Source organism: Anomaloglossus baeobatrachus, chromosome 4 (assembly GCF_048569485.1).
Source record: "Anomaloglossus baeobatrachus isolate aAnoBae1 chromosome 4, aAnoBae1.hap1, whole genome shotgun sequence".
NCBI classification, from domain to species: Eukaryota; Metazoa; Chordata; class Amphibia; order Anura; family Aromobatidae; genus Anomaloglossus; species Anomaloglossus baeobatrachus.
In genome coordinates, this window is record NC_134356.1 from 631,562,713 (window position 1) to 631,590,513 (window position 27,801).

General features: G+C 44.6%; 1 protein-coding gene across 2 annotated transcripts in view; it reads left to right on the plus strand.

Annotated features, from left to right (window-relative positions):
• Positions 1-309: 309 nt before the first annotated feature.
• Positions 310-27,801, plus strand: part of LOC142301959 (gamma-glutamyl hydrolase-like) — a 28,515-nt gene continuing 1,023 nt past the window's right edge. The window contains exons 1-9 of one of the 2 annotated variants that reach the window (XM_075343022.1): positions 310-413; positions 4,481-4,585; positions 5,230-5,344; positions 7,307-7,357; positions 8,885-8,969; positions 13,160-13,298; positions 18,450-18,556; positions 22,273-22,366; positions 22,447-22,584. In XM_075343022.1, coding sequence (XP_075199137.1) covers positions 4,504-4,585; positions 5,230-5,344; positions 7,307-7,357; positions 8,885-8,969; positions 13,160-13,298; positions 18,450-18,556; positions 22,273-22,366; positions 22,447-22,584 — 811 coding nt within the window. In that variant the 5' untranslated portion in view covers positions 310-413; positions 4,481-4,503. Of the gene's footprint in view, positions 414-2,146; positions 2,221-4,480; positions 4,586-5,229; positions 5,345-7,306; positions 7,358-8,884; positions 8,970-13,159; positions 13,299-18,449; positions 18,557-22,272; positions 22,367-22,446; positions 22,585-27,801 lie in introns of those variants that run through there. The other variant, XM_075343023.1, reaches the window with a different exon arrangement.

The window sequence follows — 27,801 nt, forward strand, 5'->3', positions numbered from 1 at the left end:
TTGGGATATACTGTATAAATACTAAGTGACTTGTTAATGTTTGCCAGAAAAATACAGATAAAACTATGAAAATAAAGGTTAAGTGATATAAACTTAATGAAATAATATGACAGCGGTGAGATCTGCTTTCTGTGGTCTCATTACTCTGATTTCATGTTTTTTGGTCTGGTGTTTCTGAAAATGTAAAAAAAAAGTCAGATCCGTATTTTAGCATTTTGTTAGTTTTATAACACTTCCTGGAGTGGCCTCGTCATAGCTTCGGGTTTCTGCTTTCCTTAGTGCTGCTGACTTGTAAGTCTTGTTTCCTTATTCTGACCCCTCCTTACATCTTGCACAGATTCTTCTTCTTCCTGGACTCATTCCCGTCTGTGAGCAAAAAAGAGCCGAGTGACCTGTGTGTTCTGATCCTGCAGGTAACGATCCATCTCATTATCAAGCTTCATATTTCCTATACATGTGTGTATCATGTGCTATCATGTCTCACTTCCTGTGTTTCTGCTTAATGTGCACTAAGCCTTATACCACATTTACACGTGTCGTGGTCAGAGTATGGACCAAATTGCAGAGATTGAACACAGACCGTGTGTGCATCACCTGATGGACCGTATGTGCATCACCTGATGGACCGTATGTGCATCACCTGATGGACCGTATGTGCATCACCTGATGGACCGTATGTGCATCACCTGATGGACCGTATGTGCATCACCTGACTGACAGTGTGTACATCACCTGACGGACAGTGTGTGCATCGCCTGACGGTTAGTGTGTGCATCGCCTGACGGTTAGTGTGTGCATCGCCTGACGGTTAGTGTGTGCATCGCCTGACGGTTAGTGAGTGCATCGCCTGACGGACAGTGTGTGCATCGCCTGACGGACCGTTTGTGCATCGCCTGACGGACCGTGTGTGCATCGCCTGACGGACCGTGTGTGCATCGCCTGACGGACCGTGTGTGCATCGCCTGACGGACCGTGTGTGCATCGCCTGACGGACCGTGTGTGCATCGCCTGACGGGACCGTGTGTGCATCGCCTGACGGACCGTGTGTGCATCGCCTGACGGACAGTGTGTGCATCACCTGACGGACAGTGTGTGCATCGCCTGACGGTTAGTGTGTGCATCGCCTGACGGACAGTGTGTGCATCGCCTGACGGACAGTGTGTGCATCGCCTGACGGACAGTGTGTGCATCGCCTGACGGACAGTGTGTACATCGCCTGACGGACAGTGTGTGCATCGCCTGACGGACAGTATGTGAATGCGGCATAATGCTTCATTTAGATGTCCATCTATCACATACTTGTTCTATTCGTGTTTTTCAGGGATAGAACATGGACCCATTATAATTTATGTGGCTGTTCACACGTACGTGTTTTCTTGCGTACGTACGGTCTGCTACAAAAAAAACAAAAAACGAAGATATTTGTTTTCAATTTAAATCCAACCCTACCATATCACTTTACACAAGAACAGTCACGCTGTGATAGCCTCAGTTCTGGCCTTGAGAGAGTGCAATCTATACGGTTGAATAGGGAATATCACTAGACACAACTAAAAAGGAACTCCAAAAGGAACTAGAAAGGTGAGGTGGCGCCTCTGCGTTCCTGGAAACCGTGTAACTGTATAAAGCTGTTTTTTTCAACGTGTTTCGAGGTGCTCCTCACTTTTTCATAAGGACAGCCACCAAGTTACAAGAAAACATCCCTGATACTACCATATCTTATCTCTTGCTATTCAGTAACACTGTCTAATCCTCTGCATTCCCCTGCACTTAGGACATAGGTTTTAACCCTGAAATGACCTCTTTTCTCCCTTTTTGTTCGCCTTTCCCCATACCATTGCAATCACATAAGTGTAGAAGCAGAAACAGTGATATGGTAAGATATCCTGCACCTTCACAATAGCATTTTTATTCACACCACCCCGGGTTTGAATCTCTCCCCATTTTTTCCTTTTTTTTTTTCTTTTTCCTTTTAAGCTCTATTTATTAATTCTTGCTCTCTTGATTTTGTTTATTTCTTTTCCAATTAATAAATAATCATTGTTTTTAATGTTGTAATTACAAATTGAACTTTGACACTGTCATGTGTTTCCTTGGCAGCATTTTATTAAAAAATCTGAAGCTGTCCAGCTGACAACACATTGTAACTTGGTGGCTCTCCTGATGAAGTGAGGAGCAGTCCGAAACGCGTTGAATAAACCACCTTTATACAGTTTCTAGGTATTTGCTATTTCATCATTTCCAGCAGCCTTGTCACCCTTCTGGTTCATTTAGGATATTAGGTAGTTCTAGGCTTTATTCAGAGTTGCATGATGGCACAACCACGCAAGGTGAGTGACAATCCCACTGTAATATCCCCTCCCCCAAAAATAATTTTCTGCGTAAAACGCTATTTGCGCTCCTTTGTCCACAGTTTTTTCATCTAAATAGGACGGCACAGATGACACTCAAAGCTTGTAACCCCTCTGACTTTATTTTATATAGTGGTTTTATTGAACCATGATATATTAGGGGTACTAGGCTGCTTTATGCATGTGTAGAGGGGTGGTGGGGGGCGCAGCCTCGCCATCATAGTAGTCGCGGGAGAGGGGCTTCTTCTGCTTCAGCTCAGCAGTCCTCTCACTTTAGCCCGCACCCCGGCCTTCTCCAGAAAACAAAGGGGAAGGAGTTGGTGGCGCGGTTCCTGGTGGGGTGTGGGGACTTTGTGTGTGCAAGCCATACCTCTGCTTAGGCGCTCGTGCACACCAGGATTCTTCCATAAGGGATTTACAGACACAGATTCTTGTTTGTTTGTCAACAGTCTTTTACTTACACGTAGAGTATCTTGGTCACATCATTACTGTGGGCACGACACTTGAACTTTGTAGGTACAGTACATTCGACTCTACTGTACACTGCTCCATAGTTCCTGGTACTACCAATGTTGTATGAACATCCTCTTCCTCACTATTTGACACCACAGTTTCACTCAATGTCATGGAGACCCTCACAGCCATGGTCGCATCCCACCCACAGGGACTATTAAGGGTATATGCGCACGATCAGGACTCACTGTGTCCTGGACGCAGCAGGTCCTGACCTTCGAGGTTGCGAGTCTCCTTTGCAGAAGAACGCAGGAGACCGCAGCTGCTTGTGACCACGATCAGGTTTCAGTTTGCTGCAGTCTCTCGCTTGTGTTCTCCCTACGGAGGACGCATGCCAATCCGCAGCAAACAATTGACATGCTGCGGTCTGGAAAGACGTGCCGCAGGTCAGTATTTGCTGCAGAAAAAACAAGCACAGTCAGCACGAGATTTCTAGAAATTCCTCCACTGTGCTTGTACTATACAACTCAGCATTTTGGTCGCAGCTGACGCATGTTGCGTCCAAAACGCTGCAAACACTGATCGTGGGCACACATTCTATCAGTTTCAACCACTATCAGACAACACTTGTCTACTGGTGATTCCGAGTCCACTCAAGCCTATGCCAGACCTCCGCTCTAAGATTAGTACTGCAGGAGTCAGTCACTACCCGGGAAACTCTGGTTTGGGCCTGGTACTCACTACGGTGGAATAAGGATGATGCATTGTCCCATTTTATGCTGGAGTCCTTCCCACGTTCCAAAAAATTACCCTTGCCACACATAACCACTTTCTTGCCCTCAGGTGTCTAGCTGGCTTGCACGCCTCTAGATTGTGCTGCTTCTTCACTTCCCTTTACTTCACTAACTTACTCTTGGATGAGGCCTGGCTATACCCTGTAGCTGGCTCCTCACACTGTGGGCTTCCCATAGCACTTACAGGGGTATTCCCATCTCCAGGATCCTATTCCAATATATAGTAAGTGTAATAATAATAATATTACCAAATACCTCCAATTAGAAATGGAGTATAGTTCTCCTGATATAGCCATGTCTCTTACCTCATGTTCAGGGCATTGCAGGACCTTAGGTATCCATGGGTAAGACCACTAGCATTTAACTGTCAGTATATGCATGGTTGTAACGATGGATATCTAAGGTCCTGCAATGCCCTGAAAATGAGGTGAATTAGGAGAACAGGGCAGGGCACATGGGCCTGTTACATATTAAGCTGCTATTTGGGCACTGTAGAGCGGTATTTATTTAGGCATTAGCACAATACTGTATTTCCTCATTATTTGGCGGCACAGTATACAATTGTTTAGATAACTGTATGAAATTGTTATTTGGTGGCCACATTGAATTATACCATAACAATACATTGTACGGTAAAGTTGTGCACCTATGAAGAGCCCTACAAAATCAGAAGACAAATCTAAGAACGGGTCTCCACTTACCATTTGGATGTTTGATTAGCCTCCGACACTAAGGCCAAAGTGCAGCCTGTACCTCTGCACGCCCTATAGCTACAGTACCACCCAGGTCTGAATTTGCAGCTCAGCACCATGAGATACATTATTGGGCCCGTCGTCAGTACTTCTACTCCCGAAATAACATTTGTGTAATAATCTTTTTCAGACGAGAGGGAGATCCGGCTCGCTATGGCTGCTGTACACCTCTACCTCCTGAGCTTTACTTTTCTTTACTCTGCTGTTCTGGGAGAGAATGACAGGCCAATAATAGGTAAGCCGAAATGTATTTATAATGACTACTTGATATTGATGACAACATATTGACATAAGACAGAGAAGTCCGTTAAGTACTACACCCCCTTAGGCCGCTTTCACATTGCGTTCCTCTCCCCGTTCAGTGTTCCCGTCAAGGGTTCCATCCGAACCCCCGGCAAAATAGGTTTCGGATGTATGCGCCTATGGGGCCATTGACTATAATGGTGCAGACAGAGTCTGTCGTTCACCATTTTCGGCAGTATACGCCTATTGGAGTCAGACACCCAGACGCAGTTTACTACTTCCACATGATAATATTGCCCTGTTTGTGCCTCTGTACAATAATAATACTCTCGGGTCCTCTTTGTTCTCCTTGCTCTCCACTGCCCATTGTAGGCAGCATGATAAAGTAATGTCATTGCTCTGTCTGATATCTTCAAAACACTCCTAACATCCACCAAACCCCAAGCTAAAGCTGGTGACTTACCCAGCGTGCTGAGGATATAGATACAGTTGAAAGCAGTAAAGCTCCCTGCTCCACCAGGCCTGGTTGTGGTCCCATCCTCTGTGACTGCCCATGGTTGTGGAATGTTTAATAGAAAACATATGACTATGTGTAATGTAGAAGCCCCTTGTCATATCCCGCACTGTATTTTTCAGGGATTATTACTCAGGAGGTCTCAGATGAAGCGTTCCTCCGATATGGTAAAACATACATTCCAGATTCCTATGTGAAATTTCTTGAGTCATCTGGGAGCAGAGTTGTTCCTATCAGGTGAGTATGAACGTTTGTCATATGATGAAGTCTATTGCATCCATTCTTGTAATATAATGACATTAGGGTCATTTGAGTTACATGAGATTTTAAAAAAAAGAATATTTGAATTTTGGAGAGCTATTTTCCCTGGAATATATTGAGGACATAATGTCACATATGAAGAGTCTCTGACATGCCAAAAAAGCAGAAACCCCCACAAGTGAACCTATTCTGTAAACTACACCTCTCAAGGAAATCATATAAGAGTGGAGTGAGCAATTTTAGCCCTCAGATGATTTAATGTATTGTATAACATTGGGCTGTGAAAATAAATAATATATATATTTTCCATTAAAATGTTGCTTTAGTCCCAAAGTTTTAATTTTCAAAAAGGGTAAAAGAAGAAATGGACAATTCAGTTTGTTAGACAATTTCCCCTGAGTTCGCGAATACCCCATATCTTGTCAATAACAACTTTTAAAGCACAGTGCAAGGCTCAGCAGGGAAGAATTGCTATATTGGAGTTCAGATTTAGTTGGAACAGTTTTCGGGTGCCATGTCACATTCGCAGAGCCGTTGAGGTGCTAATACAGCAGAAATCCCCCACAAGTGACCCCATTTTGCAAACTGCAGCCCTCAATGAGTTCATTTAGGGGTGCAGTGTACACCCCTAGATTAATTAATTGAGGCGGAGAAGAAAAAATAATTACATTTTTATCACTAAAATGTTGTTTTAAGCTCAGGTATCCAAATTTCAGGAGAATAGATAAAACAGACCACAATGTGTTACACAGATTTGCATCAATGTGGCAATACCCCACACATGACTGTACTGTACTGTTTGGCCGCACCACAGAGCTTGGGAGATAAGGAGCGCCATTTGATATTTAAAGCATAGATTTTCCTAGAATAGTTTATGGACTCCATTTGCAGAGCCCCTAAGTGCCAGAAATGAAGAAACCCCCTCAAATGACCACATTTTGGAAATTATACCCCTCTGCAATTAATTTACGGGTGTGATTTCCAAAATGACACATTTTGGTCACCCCAGGGGGGTTTCAAACTATGCCAGGGCAATCGGGAGGAGCCGAGTAAATTACCGGGCTTGTCGCATCTAATGGATGCGACAATTTCGAGGCAGCTGTAGGCTGTTATTCATAGTTTGGGGGCGGCCTAATAACCATAGGACTCCCCAGGCTGAGAATACCAGCCCCCAGCTGTTAGGCTTTATCATGGCTGGGTATCAAAAACGTGTGTGTGGGAGGGGTGGGAGGGGGGCTGCACGCCAATTTTTTTTATATTATTTATTTAAATAATTGAAAGAAAAAAAAAAGCCACATACATCTATTTTGATACACAGCCAATATAGGCGCACGGCTGGGGGGCTGCAGCCTGTAGCCATATGCTTTATCTGTGCTGGTATCATAATACGGGGGACCTTACATCAATTGTTTTATATATTTATATACCATGATACTGCCCTCGCCGTGCTGGCGCCTGTGATTGGTTGCAGTCAGCTGAGACGCTGCCACTCAGGGTGGGGGCACATTTGACCGCAACCAATCACAGGCACCGGTGGGAGGGGAAAGTAGTGTATATGGATGAGCAGAAAATAGTGGCCCAAGAAGTGAATGCGTGGCCTGGGAGCACTGTACAGCCATGCCAGTGTCTCGGTAAGTACAGCACGCCTGCTGCCATGCCCCTCCCCCTTCTACCACCATTTTTATTGACTGGATTCTAGTCCCCATAGACTTATATGGGGACCAGAATCCGGCTTATATGGGGACTGGATTTTAGAAACCGGATCAGCCAGTCCCAGTTATCTTCGAGTCCACTCATCATCACTAGTCTTTACTACTACTTGAAATCTAGAAAAAGGCGTCTATAGAAAGACAGACATATTGTGCCACGATAAGGCGTACTAATGACAGTACATATCTGCAGGTACTGATGGACGTCTTAATATTTCTATTATTTCAGGCTGAATCTGAGTGAGGATGAATATGTCCATCTCTTCCACTCCATCAATGGGTGAGTTTTTTGGGTAGTTAATGGTCATAAATTAATTCATGAAGTAATGCCCCTGAGCCCCAATGCAAATGTTTTGACACACCACCCCCCATATATCATGTATAATACTGGTGTTGTGTGGGATAACTGCTAGCTAAATGCTCATCCAGCCGATAGCTATTTCTTCCAAGCCCTCCTATAAACGAAGGGTGGCGAAATTAATTGCCAGAAACATTTAGTGCAACTTATCTACCAGGAGACCAAAAGGATCATGTGTTAAAAATCTTAGGCCCCAGAAATATTAGATGATTATCCGGTCCCTCTGAAATTGGCCACTTCTGTCAACTTTCCTCTACTGTGTATGTTGGCTTTTAGGCTATTAAATAGTTTCATGTGTCCAAATGTTTCGCTTGCAACAGGTTTCCTCAGAGGGTCTTGGAGCTAAATCCTGTCAAAACCACTGTTTGTAAGGTCATCGTGAAAAACTGCCAAATTTATAGTATTAGTTACACATCAATCTCCCAAAAAGGGCATTATATGATGTGAACATTCCTTTACTCCCTAGATAAAATGGCCCTGAATGCTTTCAAGTGGCTGTAAAGGCTAAATAAATACTTTATGAGGAGCATTGCTATAGTGAAAATAATAAAATGAGCACTCACCTACTGTGATTCCCATGGATCAAGAGTAAGCTACTCTGAAGGCCTGAACTAAAAGCTATGATGTAACTATTCTTCTGTCACAGGACCTCTGTGGCCTGTGATCAGCTGCAGCGGTGTTCAAGTGACTTGACTAATGCTTCATCGGATACTTCTTTGATGAAACTTGTAATGGAATCCAGCTCACCCACGTCTGACCTCACCGAACCTCAGACACGGATCCGGCCCTGCCCTGGCCCTGGCCGCACCTGGTCACTCAGCTGGATCGCTTTCCTTCATTTTCTCACTTCTTTGATGACCCGCCATTCTAGTCACCTGTTCTCTACACCCAATCATAGGGTGATCATCATTACCTATCATTTGGGGGGTTTTTTTTGCCTTCCTCTGGATCAACATGTTAGGCTACGGGTTGAACTAGATGGACTTAGAGTCTCCCTTCAACCTTAAAAACTATGATACTATGATAGGCATCAACAATCCTGTTGCAATATAAAGGTGACATCATCAATTGCGGTGTTGGAGCCGACCACCGGAGCAGCCTGTGCTGGATCCAAGGGTGTTGGGAGAAAATAAGGCTCAGTTTATTATTTTCACTGCATCCACGCACTAAGGATTTTCTTTAGGATGGAAAATAATATATTTGGTGAAGTTGAGATGGGGTGTTCAAGGTTCCTATCATCCCTGGCAGTCCGGTAGGCATCAAAGCTGACTGAATGCTTGGTAGCAATCCATGTATCCTACCATCGATGGTCGGAGAGATTTATCATCTCCATTCCATAGACCACCAATGTAGACCATGCAGAAATGTGCCAATAGTTTTTCAATATGTGGGTGTCCGGGAGTACATTGATTATTTGTCTTGTATAATGGACGTCTCTTTCTTCCGTAGAGTCCTGTTACCTGGAGGAGCAGTCGACCTCCTGAATTCTAGTTTTGCTCGGACAGCTGAGATATTTTATAAATTAGCTATTGAGGTGAGCAGCCAAGATGAAGATAAAATATCAGGGTGCTGTGTGACATCACCAACAATTTCTATTTGTTTTTCACATTTTTGTCCTCCCATAAAAATCAATTCGACGTTAAGTAAGAAGTGTCATTTGATATAAATATGTGAGTTTTATACTTCGTGTAAAAGCCGCTCTTCTCCTGAAACTGGTGGTGTTTTTCTTTTTTTCTCCTTTCCTGAGATACAGTACATCCCCACTTCCCTGTATAAAAACCCTAGTGTTTCTAGCCAACTGGACGTGGTCCTCAAGGAGAATCCTATAGAAAATAGTTGAGGACCACGCCCCCTTGGCTAAGAAGACTAGATTTTCATACAGGGAAGAGAGGGCATTATTTCAGGAGCGGAGAGGGGTAGGAACGTAAGAAAAACAACACCGGATTCAGGAGAACAGTGGAATTTACACCTGGTGAAAAAGGACATATTCTTGACAAGTGCCAAATAACTTCTCTTTAATACCTTTTTAAAGCTTTTTTTTACCCAGGGAAAAAGTGACATTTTTTGCCCATGTCTTTTGTCAAAATCCCTAGACCAAGACCAAGTTGATTATTAGCCCTCTGGAGTATAATAATAATAATAATAATAATAGTAATAATAATAATAATTTTATTCATTTATATAGCGCTATTAATTCCACAGCGCTTTACATACATTGGCAACACTGTCCCCATTGGGGCTCACAATCTAGAGTCCCTATCAGTATGTCTTTGGAGTGTGGGAGGAAACCCACGCAAACACGGGGAGAACATACAAACTCCTTGCAGATAGTGTCCTTGGTGGGATTTGAACCCAGGACCCCAGTGCTGCAAGACTTCAGTGCTAACCACTGAGCCACCACAACACTGCAGTGCTAACCACTGAGCCACCGTGCCACCCGTACAAGCCCTGCCAGCCTCCTTGTAGCTACACCCATGAGTGCTATTTATAGTGTCGGACTCGAGAGCCCAGGGCCCACCAGTGAATATCATTCTTGGGGTCACCAGAGAATATCATTCTTGGGGCCCACCATCCATATACTATAGACATAAGAAAGCCTGAAGTCTGCAACAAAGAAGGACGACCGTGCTGTGTTTATTAAGACAAAACGCGTGAAACTAAATAGAGATTTCTTTCATTTTTCTTATTACTATTTGGCCTACTTTGGATTTGATGGACTACATTGGACCAACAGGGGATCTAGTTGGTCACTATTAATTCACTGCCAAATGCACCAAGAGAATTGTGAAGGAGTTGGTTACCCCCAAGGACAGACCATCCAATGTGATAGTTTGTGCCTGGGGCGGCTGGAAGATACTATTTTTTAGATTAGGAAGTAACCAGAATGTATGGATCTTCCCATCATGAGAGGATCAGGGTTCTGGTGTTGGTTGGTTATTAAAATGAGCGTAACCAGAGAAAAAATGATTAAATTAAGAAATGAGGTTGGTTGACATGTAAGATTTTATCCTGTGTTATCTTCAGAATGGGACTGAAGAAGGCAAAAAGAGCTAGAAATAAATGGCGCCAGTGTAGAAGACACAGAAAGCTCCATTCTCCATCAATGAGTAGAGAATACAAATAATGTGGGATAGTCTCATTGTACAGAACTGACCAAGGATAGGACATCCCATGGAAATTGGTCCCTTCACACTCGAAAAACACCACCAGCAGTCACCCTAGAGGTGGCGGCCACATTAAATAGTCCAATTCTGAGGGAAACCAAGTTCTTCTCAGAACCACTGTGTTGAGTACTAAAATAATAGTGTGAAACTACCTATGGCCAACAAAAATCACTGGCTGATACCAAATACCAGGGATAGGAGTGGAAATGTGTCTATCAGATCCATCACTAATATTACAAATGCTGTAAAAAATAAAAAGAAATCCTGGCACCGTTCCTCTATGACCATTTTATTAAAGACATTGATCCCATGCAGATCCAACATAGTCCATCGAATCCAAAATAGATCAAACTGGAAATGTGCAAAAAGTAAAAACACAACAAAAACATGACAATTGTAAGAATGAAAGAAACCTCTTGTATTGCAGCACTAAAAAGGTGTGGAGCACAATGATCAATGTAAGTGCCGGAAGTGACCTCCACGCCGCCTAACAGATGCCCATATGTGGGATTTATGAAAGCCCCACGCTGGCATTTTTTTTATTCCACTGCTGGTGTTGTGATTTATATCGGAGTCCCCTGCCCCATGTCTTATACTCAACCTCCGGCAGCTTCACCTTTTGTCAGCGCTGAATTCAGATGTTAAGTTACAACGTCTCAATACAAGTCTATGAGAGCCAGTATGAGGGCAGAACAAGGCTCACATAGACTTGTATTGAGTTCTGACCTCCAGCGCACTCCTTGAAATACTGGAGCTTCCGGCACAGCATGATTAGGGTGTTGTTGGACGGGGGCCCTCAGTCACCCATAACTGATTAAGGGGTTCATCTCCCATCACCCATATCACCCATTACGAAATTAGGGTCCCCCATGACTCACACTGACAATTATACCCACATTTTCCATGAGTAGAAGTGCTCACACACAGTGCCTACATGTACACAATAAACACATATACCCAATACTCACAGAAAATGTGACTTTACAGCTGAGTTGCTGCGTGCAGGCGAAAAGATTCCGCTCGGTTCATCTGCAGACTCCCTCCATCTCTGCCCTTACATCATGGAAAACAGAAGTGTGTGTGAGATGGTGAAGGAACGAAGGAATGAGCTGTTAAGGTGACGCAGGGAGTTTTATTAGTGTACTTGTGGCGCCCCTGACCTGGTCAGGCACCACTGAGTACTGCACCCATGCTGGGGACAGTACAATACAGGTAATCCAGAAGGCTGACCGAGGTGTGACTACACAGGCGCATAGTGATCAGGTCTCACACATGTACCTTTGAGCGGACCCCTGGGGATCCCAGGAGGGGGCAAAGCCTTCACCTCCACTGGAATAGTGGAGGGGGTTAAAAAGCCTCCATCTCCACTCAAGGGGTGTGGTAAGAGAGCCTGGTTGCTAGGTGGCGTAGGCAAGAACAGGAGAGGAGGGGCAGTGAGCCGGTTCAGTGCAGAGTCCAGGGAGCTCCGAGGAGAGCAGACCCCTACCCCTGGGGCTGTGCAGTCTGACAGCGTCCGCGCAGTGGCTACCGACGGGGGAGAACGGTCACCTAGGAGGGCTACCCGAAACCCATCTCCAGCTAGAGAAAGAGCACAGAGTGGGAAGTAAGGAGACTGCTAGGGAGAACCAGGCCCAAACGGGCGGCAGATCCCGGAGCGGGGATAGATCCACCTTTCCTTGCTAAACCTGCCGGTGTGGGGCCCTCAAAGCCCACACCACAACACCCAAAAGCCGCAGCCACGTAGCCACAGTTAGGGCCCATAGTTCACAGGAGGCAAGCAGCTGGAGTGATCTGGTCCAGGCGACAAGCAAACGGCAACTGAAGGGGAGAGAGGCTTCAGCAACTTCCCTGGGTGACCCCCATAGGGACTAAAAGTCGGGGTTACCCCAAACCACTAAGGGCTAAGGAAGGCGAGTTGGTAGTCACCATCAGAAGTCAGCCTGAAGGATACCTGGTTCCCGCCTGGTTCATCCCAGCTACGCCCGGGTTACTCACCCTGCCATCTGAAGTGAGTAAAACCCCTGAAAGACATTCTGCTTGTGTGGAGTTATTCTGCGCCTTGTGGTACTACGCACCTACACAGGGCCCTGGGGCTTGCCTCACTCTCAGGAGGCTATTCCAACTAACTGCACTCACCATCAGCCCCAGGCGTCCCTCAACCTGCAGTGGCGGTCCCCACTGACCGCAATACTGAGAGTGGCGTCACGACAAATAGAAGATTCCCTACCTGTAACAAGATCCAGCCGAGTGGAGTCCCTGAAGGTAATGCACCGACACTGCACATGTGGGGCTTCACATACTACTGTAGAACTCAATATAGATGCCAGAACTACCTTAAATGATGCTCAAAACATGCAAAAGCAAAAGGAAAGGCCCACCAGAGGATTCTCCGATCCTCTGCTGGGCCAGTCCGACGCTGGCTGTATACTATATTTCCAGTAAGTGTGGGTGGTTTAGAGTCCTGTCAGTCAATCAAGCATTCTCCTTCAATCAGTGTAGACTAAGGTGATGACCAGACATAGCAGACTGATGTATCTAATCTCTCTTACTTATATTTCAGGCCACCTCATCTGGTAATTATTTCCCCATCTGGGGCACTTGTATGGGTTTCCAGATTCTCACTGCCTTAACGTCTGGGAAGGACTTATTAAGCAAGACGTCAGCTGAGAACATATCCCTTCCACTCATCTTCACTGATGGTAAGCAGCACAGCAGGAGCGCCTTCTATCTGAAACTCAATTGTACATGAAGCCACTGGACCCATGTGTGTTTTTGGACTATACTTACAAAAAAATTGTAAAATCAAAGAAAATTCACAAAATAGGCATAAAATGCTGTTTATGATAGTTTCGGTTCTTACTGGAAACTCCCCATAGCTAAATTATAGATTTCCAGCTGCCTTACACATATCTATCTGTCTGTTTAGGTATTTCTGTACTGATGGTGGTTCTGATAATGTATCTCTGTACTGTTGATGGTTCTTATGAAGTATTCTTGCACTGCTAGTGATTGTCTGATGATGTATTCTTGTACTGAGGGTCCATTTCAAAATAATTCCATGTTAGGCCTCTTTCACACGTCAATTCTTTGCATCAGTGTTTCATCAGTGTGTCATCAGTATTTTAATGCCAAAACCAGGTGTTTCTCTAAAACACAGAACAGATGTCAGTCTTTCAATTATAGTTCTTCTCTGTAAGTTCCACTCCTGGTTTTGGCATCCAAACACTGATGACACACTGATGAAACACTGATGCAAAATACTGACATGTGAAAGAGGCCTTATTCTGTGTGGATGCCATTAGATCTTGAATGGACATATGGTGAGTTTGAGTGGTCCTACATTGAAGTATGGAAGTACTATGGTGACGCATGGCAGTAGCTCTCTAGTGCCCATAGTGAAGGCAGCGGCTAATTGATGCCTACAGTGAAGCATGTCGGTGGCTCAGTATACCTACAGTGAATTATGGCGGTAGCTCTCTAATTCCTACAGCAAAGCATGGTTGTAGCATAGTGATGCCTTCAGTGAAACATGGTGGTGGCTCACTGATGCCTATAGTGAAGCATAGCAGTGATTCTCTGATACCTACAGTGAAGTATGGCAGTGTCTTGGTGATGTTTACAGTGAAGCATGGTGGTAACTCTCTAATGCTTTCAGTGAAGAATGGCGGTGACTCGGTAATACCTACAGTGTGGGTGCTAAGTAATGCCGACATTGAAGTTTGTCGATAACTACAGTGAAGCATAGCCGTAGCGCTCCAGTGCCTGTAGTGAAGGATGGCATTAGCTCTCTAGTGCCTACAGTGAAGCAGGATAGTGGCTCAGTGATGCCTACATTGAGGCATGGTGGAAACTCTCTAATGCCTACAGTGAAGCATGGTGGTGACTTGGAGATGCCTGTAATGTGGTGGGTCAGTAATGCCTACATTAAAGCTTGAGAATGGCCTACAGATGCCTACAGTGAAGCTGGTGGTGGCTTGGTGATACTCTGGGGCTGCTTTGCTTCCTTTGATGTTGGAAACCTACAGCTTGTGGGCGGCAAGATGGATTCAATTATGGTAAGTATCAGGAAATCCAAATAGAAAAAAAATCATGCATTTTGTGAAGAAGCTAAAGCTTGGATGACTTAAGACCTTCCAGCATGACAAGGATCCCAAGCATGCCTAACAATCCACAGTGACCTGGTTTCAGAAGTAGTCCTGGAAGAGTCCGGAGTGGCTGTCACAGTTGGTGGACTTTAACCCTTTAGGTAATATTGATTGCAGTCACGTTATCTTTTACTCTGACATGCTCCAGCATTTTAGTAGGATTTAGGGTAACACAGGATCCAGTGAATGCACCATGAATTTGACCAGCAGCGATCACCACGCCCCGTCCCACCCAAGCTCTGCCCCTTGTGTCAAAGCTGAGCAAAAATAGTGTAAAAACACCAAAAGTCGCAAAATTTTAGAGCAACCTCTAGTTGTGCCAGAATTTTGAAACTTTTCAAAGCTGGGGTAAAATCTTCGATGATATACGGTCTGTGGAAGTCGAGATGATTACTGAAGTTTGTGTAAGGAGACTATGGCAGCCTTTCTCCTGAAGTGGCTTCACTGACCATTTTACAAGCATTTTCGCCTCCGCCGCCGGCATCTTTTCTTTAATATTTCAACTCCACCCAAGCCTGCAGCCATTAAAAGAAGTAACAAAAGATGGAACATCTGCACAGCAGTATCATTTTTACATTGCTGTGCATAATGTTCTTGTTTTGTGGCGTTTTTTGCAGCCTGAAATCTGCCCGAAAGAGACGTTGTGCGCGCGTATCCTTAGGTGGAATTCTAATTTCTGGTCACTAGGTGTCGTTGCTGCACATTTTATTGTTCTCTGTTTTTTGTTTTCTCTTTCTTCGCAATCCTTTTTTTTGGGACAAATCGTCCAAAGGTCCTTAAGGAAATCTTATGTTTACCAAGATCACTTTAGTGGTGTCATTCAGACTATATGGACATAGCGTTTTTAATCTCTACAGCTAATGTATTTCTTGACTACTTAAAAACAAAACTGGAAATGTTATTGTAAACTACGACAAAAAAGAGCAAAACAGATAATAAATTATGATTTAATTTGACTTAGGGGGGCTTTACACGTTGCGACATCGCTTCCGAAATATCGTCGGGGTCACATCGTTAGTGACGCACATACGGCGCCGGTAACGACATCGCAACGTGTAAATCCTAGATGCGCCGATAAACGATCGCAAAAGCGTCGAAAATCGGTGATCTGTGTAGCGTCGGTCATTTCCATAATGTCAGGTCGACCGCAGGTATGATGTTGTTTGTCGTTCCTGCAGCTTCACACATCGCTGTGTGTAGACCCGCAGGAACGACAAACATCTCCTTACCTGCGTCAACCGGCAATGCGGAAAGGAGAAGGTGGGCGGGATGTTATGTCCCGCTCATCTCCACCCCTCCGCTTCTATTGGCTGGCCGATTAGTGACGTCGCGGTGACGTCGCTGTGACGCCGAACGCACCTCCCCCTTGAAGGAGGGATTGTTCGGCGGTCACAGCGACGTCGCCGAGCAGGTATGTGCGTGTGATGCTGCCGTAGTAGCGATAATGTTCGCTACGGCAGCAATCACCACATATCGCACCAACGACGGAGGCGGGTACTATCGCGCTCAGCATTGCTAGCCGATGCTAGCGATGTTGCAACATGTAAAGTACCCCTTACAATGGTCCACAATGAGGAGCGTTCTACAAAAACACTGTAGTGTGTTAAAAACAGAACCTGCATTAGCGGACATCTTTTGTACTATCCTTTAATAACACGGAGTTGGAGCAAAAGCCTAAAGGATCTCCTAGTTCAGAGCCACTATACCCTCCAATAACCAAATAAACCAAATAACCCCTGTAGATTTCCATTATACTCGGGTGCTCAAGTCATACCCATCCGAGCATCCAACGGTGCGTTACAAGTACCAAGCACCAAAGCATGATAGTGCCCGCTCATCACTAATTATTAAACTTGGTATTATCACGGTGATTCTATATATGATGAGCTCCCACAACGGCTGATGCGCATGCGCCTTTAGCTACTCTTTCTCCCCTGCTCCGTTTACCATCACATGGTGTTCGTGCATGCTCTGAGGCAGTGAGGCTCCATCACCATGGATGAAGTGTCTGGATTGGTGGGGACAGCTGGACTTGAGAATTTAGGAGAACACACAGAGTCAGGACTATTGTGATTATCTAAATCAAAGTTATGTGATTAGAAGTACTGATATCCTTAGGCTGCTTTCACACTACGTCTTTTTAACATGCGTCCTGAACGTTTTTTTGCTGCAAAAGCGGGTCCTGCTTTTACAGCAAAAAACGCATGCAAACGCATGTGTTACTTTGCAGGATCCTGTCACTGGATGTTTAGGGGCGGGCATTGGAGTCATGTGATCGGGAGTGAGGGGAACTAAACGTGCCAGACTGGGAGCCGGCATCTGACAGCTGCGAGGCTCGTAACCAAGGTAAACATCGGGTATACTTGCTTGGATACCCGATATTTACTTTGGTTACAAGCGTCTGCAGCTGCTAGGAGCCGGGCTCCCTGCACACGTAACCAACGTAAACATCGGGTAACTAAGATAAGTGGTTACCCGATGTTTACCTTGGTTACGAGTGTCCGCAGCTCTCAGGTGGGGGAGAGGGAGGGGGAGAGACAGAGAGAGAGGAGGAGAGAGACAGAGGGAGGAGAGAGACTGATCACGGGGCTGGCTTCTGGGCATGCTCAGAGCAAGCAGGATCCTGCCTATCAGCACGCCAGCGTTCACATGCGTTTGCGTGCTGTTTAGTCAGGATCCAGCAATTTGCAGAAGTTGGACGCAGCTCAAAAACGCTACAAGTAGCGTTTTTGAAAGATGTTAATAAACTGCAAGTCGCTGGATCCTCACTATAATGCACGCAAACGCAGGTGAACGCATGTTAACGCGAGTCCATTGCAAATGCATTGAAATGAAAACGCATTTGCACTGGATCCGTTTCTGCATTAAAAAAACGTTCAGGACGCATGTTAAAAAGACGTAGTGTGAAAGCAGCCTAAAATAGCCCCCTGAGGAAGCATCACAAGCAAAACGCGCGTTGGGGACTCCATGCTGGCATACTACTGCAAACCTACCATAGGTAATTTCTAATACTAACTTATTTAACTTTTAATTCATGAATATAATACAAATTATGTCTATGATCATTTCAAGCCACCAGCCATGGCTGCTTCTAGATTCTGCTTCTTTAATCTAATATATTTCTTTTTTTGTATTGAACCAGTTATATACGTTTTCTGTTATATGATCAGTTGGAATAATAGAAATAGGTTCTGGGTTATTTCGGTGAAAAATGAGCACAATGTTGTGAAAAAATATATTTCATGAATTTATTCTTAAAGTCTGTGCACACTAAGCCTTTTTCAGGCTGGTCCACTCCAATACCCACCGGGAAAAAAAACAGAAAACGCTCAAAAGAATGAATATATGCTTTCCTATATAAAACAGCTTGCTGCGCTCGTGTTCAGACTTATGAACGTCTTTTGATCTCTTCAGGTTTCTAAAAACGCTAAATGGTTAAAAGAGGTGACCAGTGCATTCTTCTGCCATTTTTGGCTTGGAAGATGGTCTGTACTTTGCAATAAAAGTCAATGGGAAAGCTCAAAAGACATCTAGAAGATCTCCCAATTTCTTTCTCAGCGTTTTGCCATTATTTTTTGCTTAAAAAGTACTAACAGCTTCAATGTTCAATGGGGGAATTGAGTAATTTTGATTGTAGCTGTATCAATCCTCCATATTTTACATGTCACCCCTCATTGATGCCTTTTGTATCTCTTGTCAAAATAGATGCTTCTTCCAGCAAAATGTTCCATCTTGCGCCCCCTGATTTACTACTTGCAGCCTCGCGGGAACGTATAACAGCAAATTTCCACCATTATGGAATAACGCCTAAGGTAAAAGAGACGCAGAAAAAAATTCTCTGTGTTTTGTTCCCACTCTTAAGGCCGCTTTACATGCTGTGACATTGCTAGCGATCGCACCCGCCCCCGTTGTGCGTCACGGGCAAATCGCTGCCCGTGGCGAACAATATCGCTGTTACGCGTCACACGAACTTACCTTCCTAATGACATTGCTGTGGCCGGCGAACTACCTCTTTTTTGAGGGGGAGGTTCGTGCGGTGTCACAGCGACGTCACACAGCAGGCCACCAATAGAAGCTGAGGGGTGGAGAGCAGCCGCATGAAGGACACTCAAACCTCGTTGCCGGAGGACGCAGGTACGCTGTAGCTCGTCGTTCCCGGGGTGTCACCCGTAGCGATGTGTGCTGCCTCAGGAACGACGAACAACCTGCGTACCAAACGAGCAACGATTTTTGGGAAACGAACGACGTGTCAACAACCAACAATTTTGGCACTTTTCGGATCGTTAGCAGTCGCTGGTAAGTGTCACACGCAACAACGTCGCTAACGAGGCCGGATGTGCGTCACGAATTCCGTGACCCCAACGATATCTCGTTAGCGATGTCGCTGCGTGTAAAGCGGCCTTTAGAGTTTGTTCTACAATTATATTTTGTGGCTTAATGTCCCCTGCTGAGCAAATCAAAAAAGTAAAAAATAAACTCCTCTCAGGACTTTTTGATCCAGAAATCCACATAAGAAAAGTAATTGTCCATGCATCCGTCCTCTGGTAGTTATTTTCATTCTGTTTGAGCTTGTGCATGAGATAACTGCCTTAAAGGGGACGTGTCATCAGGTTAAAAGTGAGCAGTTTTTGCTCTTATTTTATTCCCACTGCTCCCTTGAATATTCTGTTGTTTTTTTTTTATTAAAATCTGCCATATGGTTTCAGAGACGCACACTATATTTCGTGCATTTTTTTATGGTATAAGGAGGCGTGGCTCACAGGTTTCTTTTGGGTGTGTCTTTTGGCTGCTCTGCTTAATTACCCTGTAAGCCACACCCACTTATAAAAGACAATACAAATGTGCACCAAATAAAAAGGCGCATAGTTCTTGAACCATATGACAGTGTTTTTTTTAAAAGAAAGATGGAATACTCCTGAGAGCATTTTGACAAAAATTAGGGCAAAAACTGGACACATGTCTTGGTAACAAGTCCTCTTTAACTGTACAGCAGGTATTCACCTCTTCTTCCATTGTGGGGTGGTGTAAATGTACATTTACACCTTCATTATTAGAGCCGAGCAAGGGCTGAATTTTGGCTGCTCTCATCAACCAGTGGTATTTTTCTATATTACATCTTTAATAAATATGTATATTAGTATCCATATTTGTTGTGTTTCCCGAAAATAAGACAGTGTCTTATATAATTTTTGATTCCAAAAGATACGCTAGGGCTTATGTAGCTCCCACGGGGCAAGGGGTTAAATATACTCGTCGCCGGGCCAGTGATGTCGGGTGTGGGATGTCACAGGTGGCCCTGCCCGGCTTTGTGACTCTGAGGTGTACAATAAAAAGGAGGAGGATGGAGGATGAGGGGGTTGAGGATGTTGGAAGTAGTAGTTTTCTTGTGACGGCATCTGCGGTATGCGGCCAGGGATTAGCTGCCGCTGTGGTCGCTGACCTCTGGGGCGGATGCTGTCACAGCTAGGATAGTTCAGCTTCCCGCAGGTGAAGCTAGGCCCCAGGGAGGATGATGGGGGTGGTAGCGGTGGCCGCTGGCGCTGGAGCGCGGGGCGCCGGCACTGACAAGGAAGGACTGACTCAGTAGTTGCAGTTCAAAGTTTTTACTCACTGTCCAGTTGTCACCCTCAGAGTGCTGGTCTCTGCCTTGATGGTGTTTCCTGCACTCTCCGCAGACCCTGGAATCCCCTGGTAGCTGTAGAGAGCCCAGGCTAAGTCGCCGGCTCCAAGCTATGGTCTTGTAGTGTTCCCAGAAGTGTGAGATAAAGAGAAAATGCCTGGACCGAAGTCCCAACTGTGCTCCGCACCCCAAGCTGTGCTTGGGTGACTGACTATGTGTGAAGATGCTCCTTCCTTTTCCCCCAAGTGGTGCCCACCCCCCAGGTGGTTTTCCTAGTGACCGGGAAAGTCCCATGCCTTGTGATGGCCACCCCCCCTGTCTACCCCAGGCCAATCCCAATGGGAAAGCACCTAACTATGTGTGGTTTGTGAATGTGAGAAACACCAGCAATTAATCTATTCCTTACCCGGGAAGAGTACCGCACCTAAAGTGAGATGCAGTACCCTGTGGCGACTGAAGCCTCAGGGGCGCCACACTTATTTTCGGGGATGTCTTATATTTTATATTGATGTTAGTAATTGGGTATAGTGGGTGGCTTTAAAGATATAGGAAAGATTTCAATCCCTATAATACGAGGGGCTGCTGATAAGTCTTTGGCTTTACCCAGAAAGAAACTAGATAGGATTATGAAACTTTACATTTATTCCACATACTCTTCACTGATGTCGGCACACTTCTTACATCGGTATTCCAAGTTCTGTAAGCCTAGCAAAATGAAGGATTTCAGTTGTGCCTCAAACCAGGCATCCATAGTAGCTATAGCATCAGAGATGGTGTGAAATTTGGTACCCTTGAGGTTTCTTCAGGTTTGGAAACAGATGATTGTCAGAGGGAGCTAGATCTCGTGAATAAGGTGGGTGGTCAACCATCTGGATTTCCAGCTTTGCCAGTTTTGCTGTGGTCGCTTGTGCAGTGTGAGCGGAGGCGTTGTCTTGCAGGAACAAGATTCCTTTGGACAGCTTGCCGCACCTTTTGGCCTTCAGAGCTGCCTTCAATTGGTCCAAACGTTCAATGTAATACCTTGCATTGATGGTGGAAACCTTTTGAAGGTAGTCCACTAGCAGCACACCCTCCTTATCCCAGAAAACAGATGCCATCACCATAGTGGCTGATTTTTTCACCCTCAACTTCTTTGGACAAGGAGAAGCACTGTGCCTTTGCTCTTTTGACTGCTCCTTGTTTTCAGGGTTATACACATAAATACAGGTCTCATCCATAGTGACCAGTCGATCCAGGAAGTTCTTATCAGTCCAGAAACGCTGACAAATGGACTGGGAAGTTTTCACTCGCATGTTTCTCTGATCTGTAGTCAATCATTTGAGGACCCACTTTGCAGATAGCTTCCTCATGTCCAAATGTTCATGGATAATGACACAAACACATTCACGGGAAATCCCCATGATGTCTGCTATTGCTTCAGCTGACATTCATCGATTCTCCAGTATGAGGTTATGCACAGCATCGACGATCTCCGGAACAACAACCACTCTCGGTCATCCAGGACGTTCCTCATCATTGGTGCTGAAGTGGCCTGTTTTAAATTTGGCAACCCAGTTCTTAACTGTAGAATATGATGGGCATTGATCCCCCAACGTCTGCGACATATCACCATGAATATCCTTCATGGATTTTCCTTACAGAAACAAGAATTGTATCCCTCCTTTGCTCTCAGTTGCTGTGAATATCACATTAGACTCTGCCGTTTTGTTTTCCCGCATGCGTAGAACACTGTTGCCATAAGCAACAAACACAAAATTTTGTAAATATATATTAGACACATAAGGCTGTCATGTGATGTAACATTCGTTACCATAGAAACAAAAAAAAGAATCCAAAGCCAAAGACTTATCATCTGCCCTTGTAGATGTCTATCTTTTCCTTTATTGCATATTTCATCTTGTTGTACAGACCTTTTACGCAAACGAGAAGCTCTCTACATTTTATCGTATTTTGTCCACAAACCATGATCAGGATGGCGTGGAATTCATATCCACCATGGAGGGTGAGTTGGTTGTCAGTAATGCGACTCCTTCTAATCGTGTCAGTTTCCAGGAGCTATAATCATGCCTCCGTCTTCCACAGCTCGGGAGTATCCGATCTATGGGGTACAGTGGCATCCGGAGGTGAACCGCTTCCAGTGGCAAAGTGACCTCGCCTATCCACACTCTGTCAATGCCATTTGGATATCACAATATCTTGCAAATTTCTTTGTGAATGAAGGTAATGATGTGAGCCTTTAGCTCAATGGAGCCATCATCTGTCACTTTTCTACCTAAAGTGGTTGGTCCACTTGGTTAGATGATGCCTACTTATTCCAAAGGTCTCATACAAATAAACTAATCCCAATGTAGTCCCTTGGCTGGGACCTCCATTGATCAGCTGTGTTAATAAGGTTTGTGTCTGAAAAATGCCTAAAAATCACTGAAAAAGATGTTTGTAACAATCTTTCTATTCATTTCTGTTGAAACACGTCTCTCTGTGCATACTTTCAGGCTTTCAAACCACTTCAGGATTCCAAAAAACACCAAGCGGTTAAAAAAAGAAGTGAGTTGACCCTTCTTCAGGTGTTTTTCCCTTATGGAGCCTCTCTATACTTTGCAACAGAAGTAAAAAAAAGACAACATGGCCTTTTTTGGAGCAAAAAAAAATAATGCTGCTCAGAAAAAATGTTTACAGAAAACCCTTAAAAAATAATAAAATGTTTTAGGAAGTGCTAACATAACTGTCAGGGACTGGGTCGGGGAAGTCACTCAGTCATCCCTTGCTCGGTCGTGACCCTGTCATTCTGTAAGGAAACTACACCTCACAGCCCCACCCTGACATCTCTAATACATTGGGGTCACGCGAGTCGACCTCGTCACTTCTGCCAACACGTGACATTCCGCGCCCCCAAGGGGTACGTAAGGTCTGCTTGGCACAATGCAGCACTGACACCTCCTGTCCCTGCAGACACAGGGAGGCACGGGGAGTGGAACCAAGTCGGCCGCGCAACCTCCGGCGTGGCACCCAGCTCTCCCACAACCCCGACAGGCTGACAGGAACTTTCCACTAGCCCCAGTGGAACAGAATTCTGCCAGTCAGGTACAGTGCAGTAGACTGCCATCAGTTCCTCGTTAGATATAGGCCTGGTCTGTTATCAGGACTATATTGGGTCAGAAACCAGCCCAGGGAGCATGTAAAACTAAGCCGAGGTCACAGACATGGGATTCAAAATCGAGATAAAAGATACAGCTGAAGATAAAATTTTATATTTAATCGCCTTAAGGGCATACTACATAATAGAATTTACAGAATATATATGTCAGAAGTTACAGTTACAGATAAGACGTGGTTTGAAATATACACAGATAAATCAGTTACCTTATTCCTTATGAATATGAATGGTGGTTGGTTTGCACGGGGGGGCACTGTGGAGCCACAAGTTTCCTGGGACTTCTCCCACGTGTATCGCACGAGACCACCCGGAGAAGAATGACATAAGATGTCCACACTGAGGTTATCAATCTGGGCACATTCTATGTCCCCTCCCACCTGTGACATCAGACTGGGCTGGCCTTTTACTTGTCCATAGAAACATAGATTTTCAGTTTTCCTCATATATCCGCCCCTGAGCATCTCACACAGAAGATATGACCATTATATGTCTCCGTATAATTATTTGATTTATCCATAGTCGGGAAACTCTTGCTGCCTATGGCGTTCCTACACCTAGTTATTAATTTTTGATGGCTATGCACGCCTTACAATTTAGCAGAAATATGTGTGACATACATCTGGCCATCAGGAATCTGAGAATATGCCTATCTTGTTTGTGAGAGCGGCCCACTCCCCAATATTATAACTCTTTCAACGGTTTCACAGAGCCTGGAGAGCCTGATTGAAATTTAGTTGTAAAACTTGTAAGAACCTGAGATGCCCGACCCTCCTTCCTGCTGGTCAGCAGGAGGGCTTTGCTGGCTCCTTGGACTTAATTGAAAGTTGTCACCTTGGCCATTTGTTGAGTGTGTGCAAATGGACAGTGACAACTTACTGACCTTTGTCATAATTTTCATGATATCTCTCAGAATATTTTTCACAATAACAGTAACAAACATGCATCAAGATAAAAAAAAAAACTCCAGCATTTCTTGAAGCGGTTTCCTGCTCAATGTTTTGACCACTTGAAAAAAACAAAACATAATGTTTTTCTCTTGTCCTTTTTTTTGGTCCTAAAGCGTCTTTTTAACAAAGAACTTTAGGAAACGTTAACAAAATGTTAAACTTTTTCTTAGGAAGTTTCCAAGGTTTTGTTTTTTTTTATACAGTAACTTTCTCATGTTTTTTTTTTTTTTAATTTATTTATTAAAGGGGTTGTCCACTACTTTTACATTGATGTTTTTTCCTTAGAATAGGTCATCAATGTCTGATCGGCTGGAGCAGAACATCCTGCACCACCACCAAACAGTTTTTCATGGTGCCGGTGGCGGCAGCAGGCAACCGGAAATGCTCAACTCCGAAGCTGCTCCATCTTTTGACAGTGGCCGCGGCCAAGTACTGCACTTGCACCTCCCATTCAGATCAATAGGAGGTGGATGTGTAGTACACGGCTGTGGCCACTATTAGAAGATGGAGCAACTCCGGAACTGAGTGTTTCTGGCTGTCTGCCGCCACTGCCGGTACCGAGAACAGCTGATTGGAAGGGATGCTGGTTGTCGGACCACGGCCTATCAGACTTTGATGACCTATCCTAAGGATAGGCTATCAATGTAGAATTACTGGACAACCCCTTTAAGCAATGAATAAACTGATAGCATTTTTTGAGGTGAAGACATCTAAAAAAACAATTACAACTTGATGTAGCTTTCTAATTGGCTTCTATTGTAAAGTATGGAGCGGCTTCAAAGAGGCAAATGCCGGAAGAATGGTTCTTCTTTTAAACGTTTGGTGTTTTTGTAAACCTGAAGCTAAAGAAAAGAATTCTAAAGACTGAATACATGAACAGAAAGTTGTTTTTCAATAGAAATGAATTGGCAAATTCTTTCAATCATTTTTTCATAATTTTTCCATGCGGTTTTTTAACACCTTAAAAAACTCCAAGTGATAAAATTCCCTCCTTTCCAATCAATGTGTTTTGTCGGTAAAATTCCCCAGAGGCAGAGACACTTTTTGTAACTGTTCTTCAATATGGCCAAAATAATGGGGATCCTGGAGAACAGACCCCCATCTCTAATTCCCTAATAGAGTATATGAAAATGGGTTTTCTTAACTAGACAATGCCATTTAGATTCTAATTATTCCTACATTTAAGAAAAAAAATCGACAGAGGTTGTCTGGTTCCCTTTTCAAACAATCTATTTGGAAATTGTAGTCCCTTATTCATAACCTCTGTCAGAGTACCCGTAAATTAAAACAGCCATTAACTTCAATTAGCACCTTGCGGTTTTTCAACACCTTAAAAAAACTCCCAAGAGATAAATTCCCTCCTTTCCAATCAATGGGTTTTGTCGGTAAAGTTCCCCAGAGGCAGAGATACTCTCTGTAACCGTTCTCCAATATGGCCAAAATAATGGGGATCCTGGAAAGCAGACCTCCATCTCTAATTCCCTAATAGGGTATATGAAAATGTCATTATAAGAAGGAAAAAGAGGGGGGATTCAGCTCACCCATTCCAAGTCCATTAATAGTGGTCAGTGCACGGGCTAACCACAGGCCGGCTCCTGAGTAGTGGTTCCAACAGAATTCAAGAAAAGGGTTGTCCAACACCATCCGATTGGACTTTTTAATTCACGTCAGACTTCTTCATTTTATAAGAAATAACTTTTATTGTACATGTTTAAAATCATGCTTAAAAACACATGTCTTGTCTTACGCGTTTCAAGCTCCTGAGAGCTCTTATGGTGGTGTCACACACAGCGACGGCGACAACGATGTCGCTGCTACGTAACCATTTTCTGTGACGTAGCAGCGACGTCCCGTCGCTGTTGCTGTGTGTGACATCTAGCAACGAGCTGGCCCCTGCTGTGAGGTCGCCGCTCGTTGCTCAATGTCCTGCTTCATTTTTTGCTCGTTGCTCTCCCGCTGTGAAGCACACATCGCTGTGTGTGACAGCGAGAGAGCGACGAACTGAAGCGAGCAGGGAGCAGGGTGCCAGCTTCTGGCAGCTGCGGTAAGCTGTAACCAAGGTAAACATCGGGTAACCAAGGGAAGCGCTCTCCTTGGTTACCTGATATTTACTTTAGTTACAGCGTCCGCCGCTCTCCCTGCACGCCAGAGTACACATCGGGTAAATAAGCAAGGGTTTGCTTATTAACCCGATGTGTACTCTGGCGTGCAGGGAGCCAGCGCTAAGCGCTGGTAACCAATGTAAATGTCGGGTAACCAAGCCCTTGGTTACCCGATATTTACCTTAGTTACCAAGCACAGCACCGCTTCCACCCGTCACTGCTGGCTGGGGGCTGGTCACTGGTCGCTGGTGAGATCTGCCTGTTTGACAGCTCACCAGCGACCATGTAACGACGCAGCAGCGATCCTGATAAGGTCAGGTCGCCCGTCGTGATCGCTGCTGCGTCGCTATGTGTGAACCCAGCATTACTCATAGCATAGATATGTATGCAAAGAGGAGGGGAGCCAGCTTATGACTTATAAGACTGCTTATGAATGGCATGCAACAAAAAAAAAATAAAAAGTGTAATATTTACAAATTCATTCCTACGGTAACAATTCAATGAGATTTTTTTACAAATGATTGATCAATGATTTGAGCCCCCCTGCCCCGTCACAGTAAATCTCTATAGGGGGGGTCCCTACACTATGTTATAAATTATTATCGTACCATAAGGTCTCATATAATGAGCAGGACCATATAAGAACATCACTTACTCGAGACATGTCTGAACCGCTCCCATGCTACAAGGACTGACAACTGCGAATAAAGGCAGAACCACACACACCAGCACAATGTCAGCACTGGCCCTCACAGTGCCAGACCAGCAAGCATGGATGAAGGGCGGAACAGCCTCAGGCAGGTGGTGCTTAAATAATGATGCCTGTGGAACAGGGGGAGGGGGGGGATGGCTTTGTGTGAACAGGCACCAACATGAATTTTGATTTGGGATGTATTCCACCTGTCTAGATTTTGGCGGTTGGTGACTGTTCACATTCAGTCATCAGGCCCGGTCCACAGGCTATTTACTTCATGCAGCATTTGCTTGGACCTGTCCCGCCCACAGCCATGACTCAGTCATGGGTACGGGATTGAAATAGACCAGGTGAGTGCTGCTAAGAGCAGTTCTGCTATTTCATATGTGAGGCCGTATGGCACATTTTATAAAAATATTTTAGCGTAGGACTGCCCCAAATGAGATTTGCCGTGGAGTGGCGGGGTGGCTCAAGAAATTGCATTTTTTTGCCAAAAATCTCAAATTTATAATAAGTACAGTTGGGCTTTTTAGTGCTGTA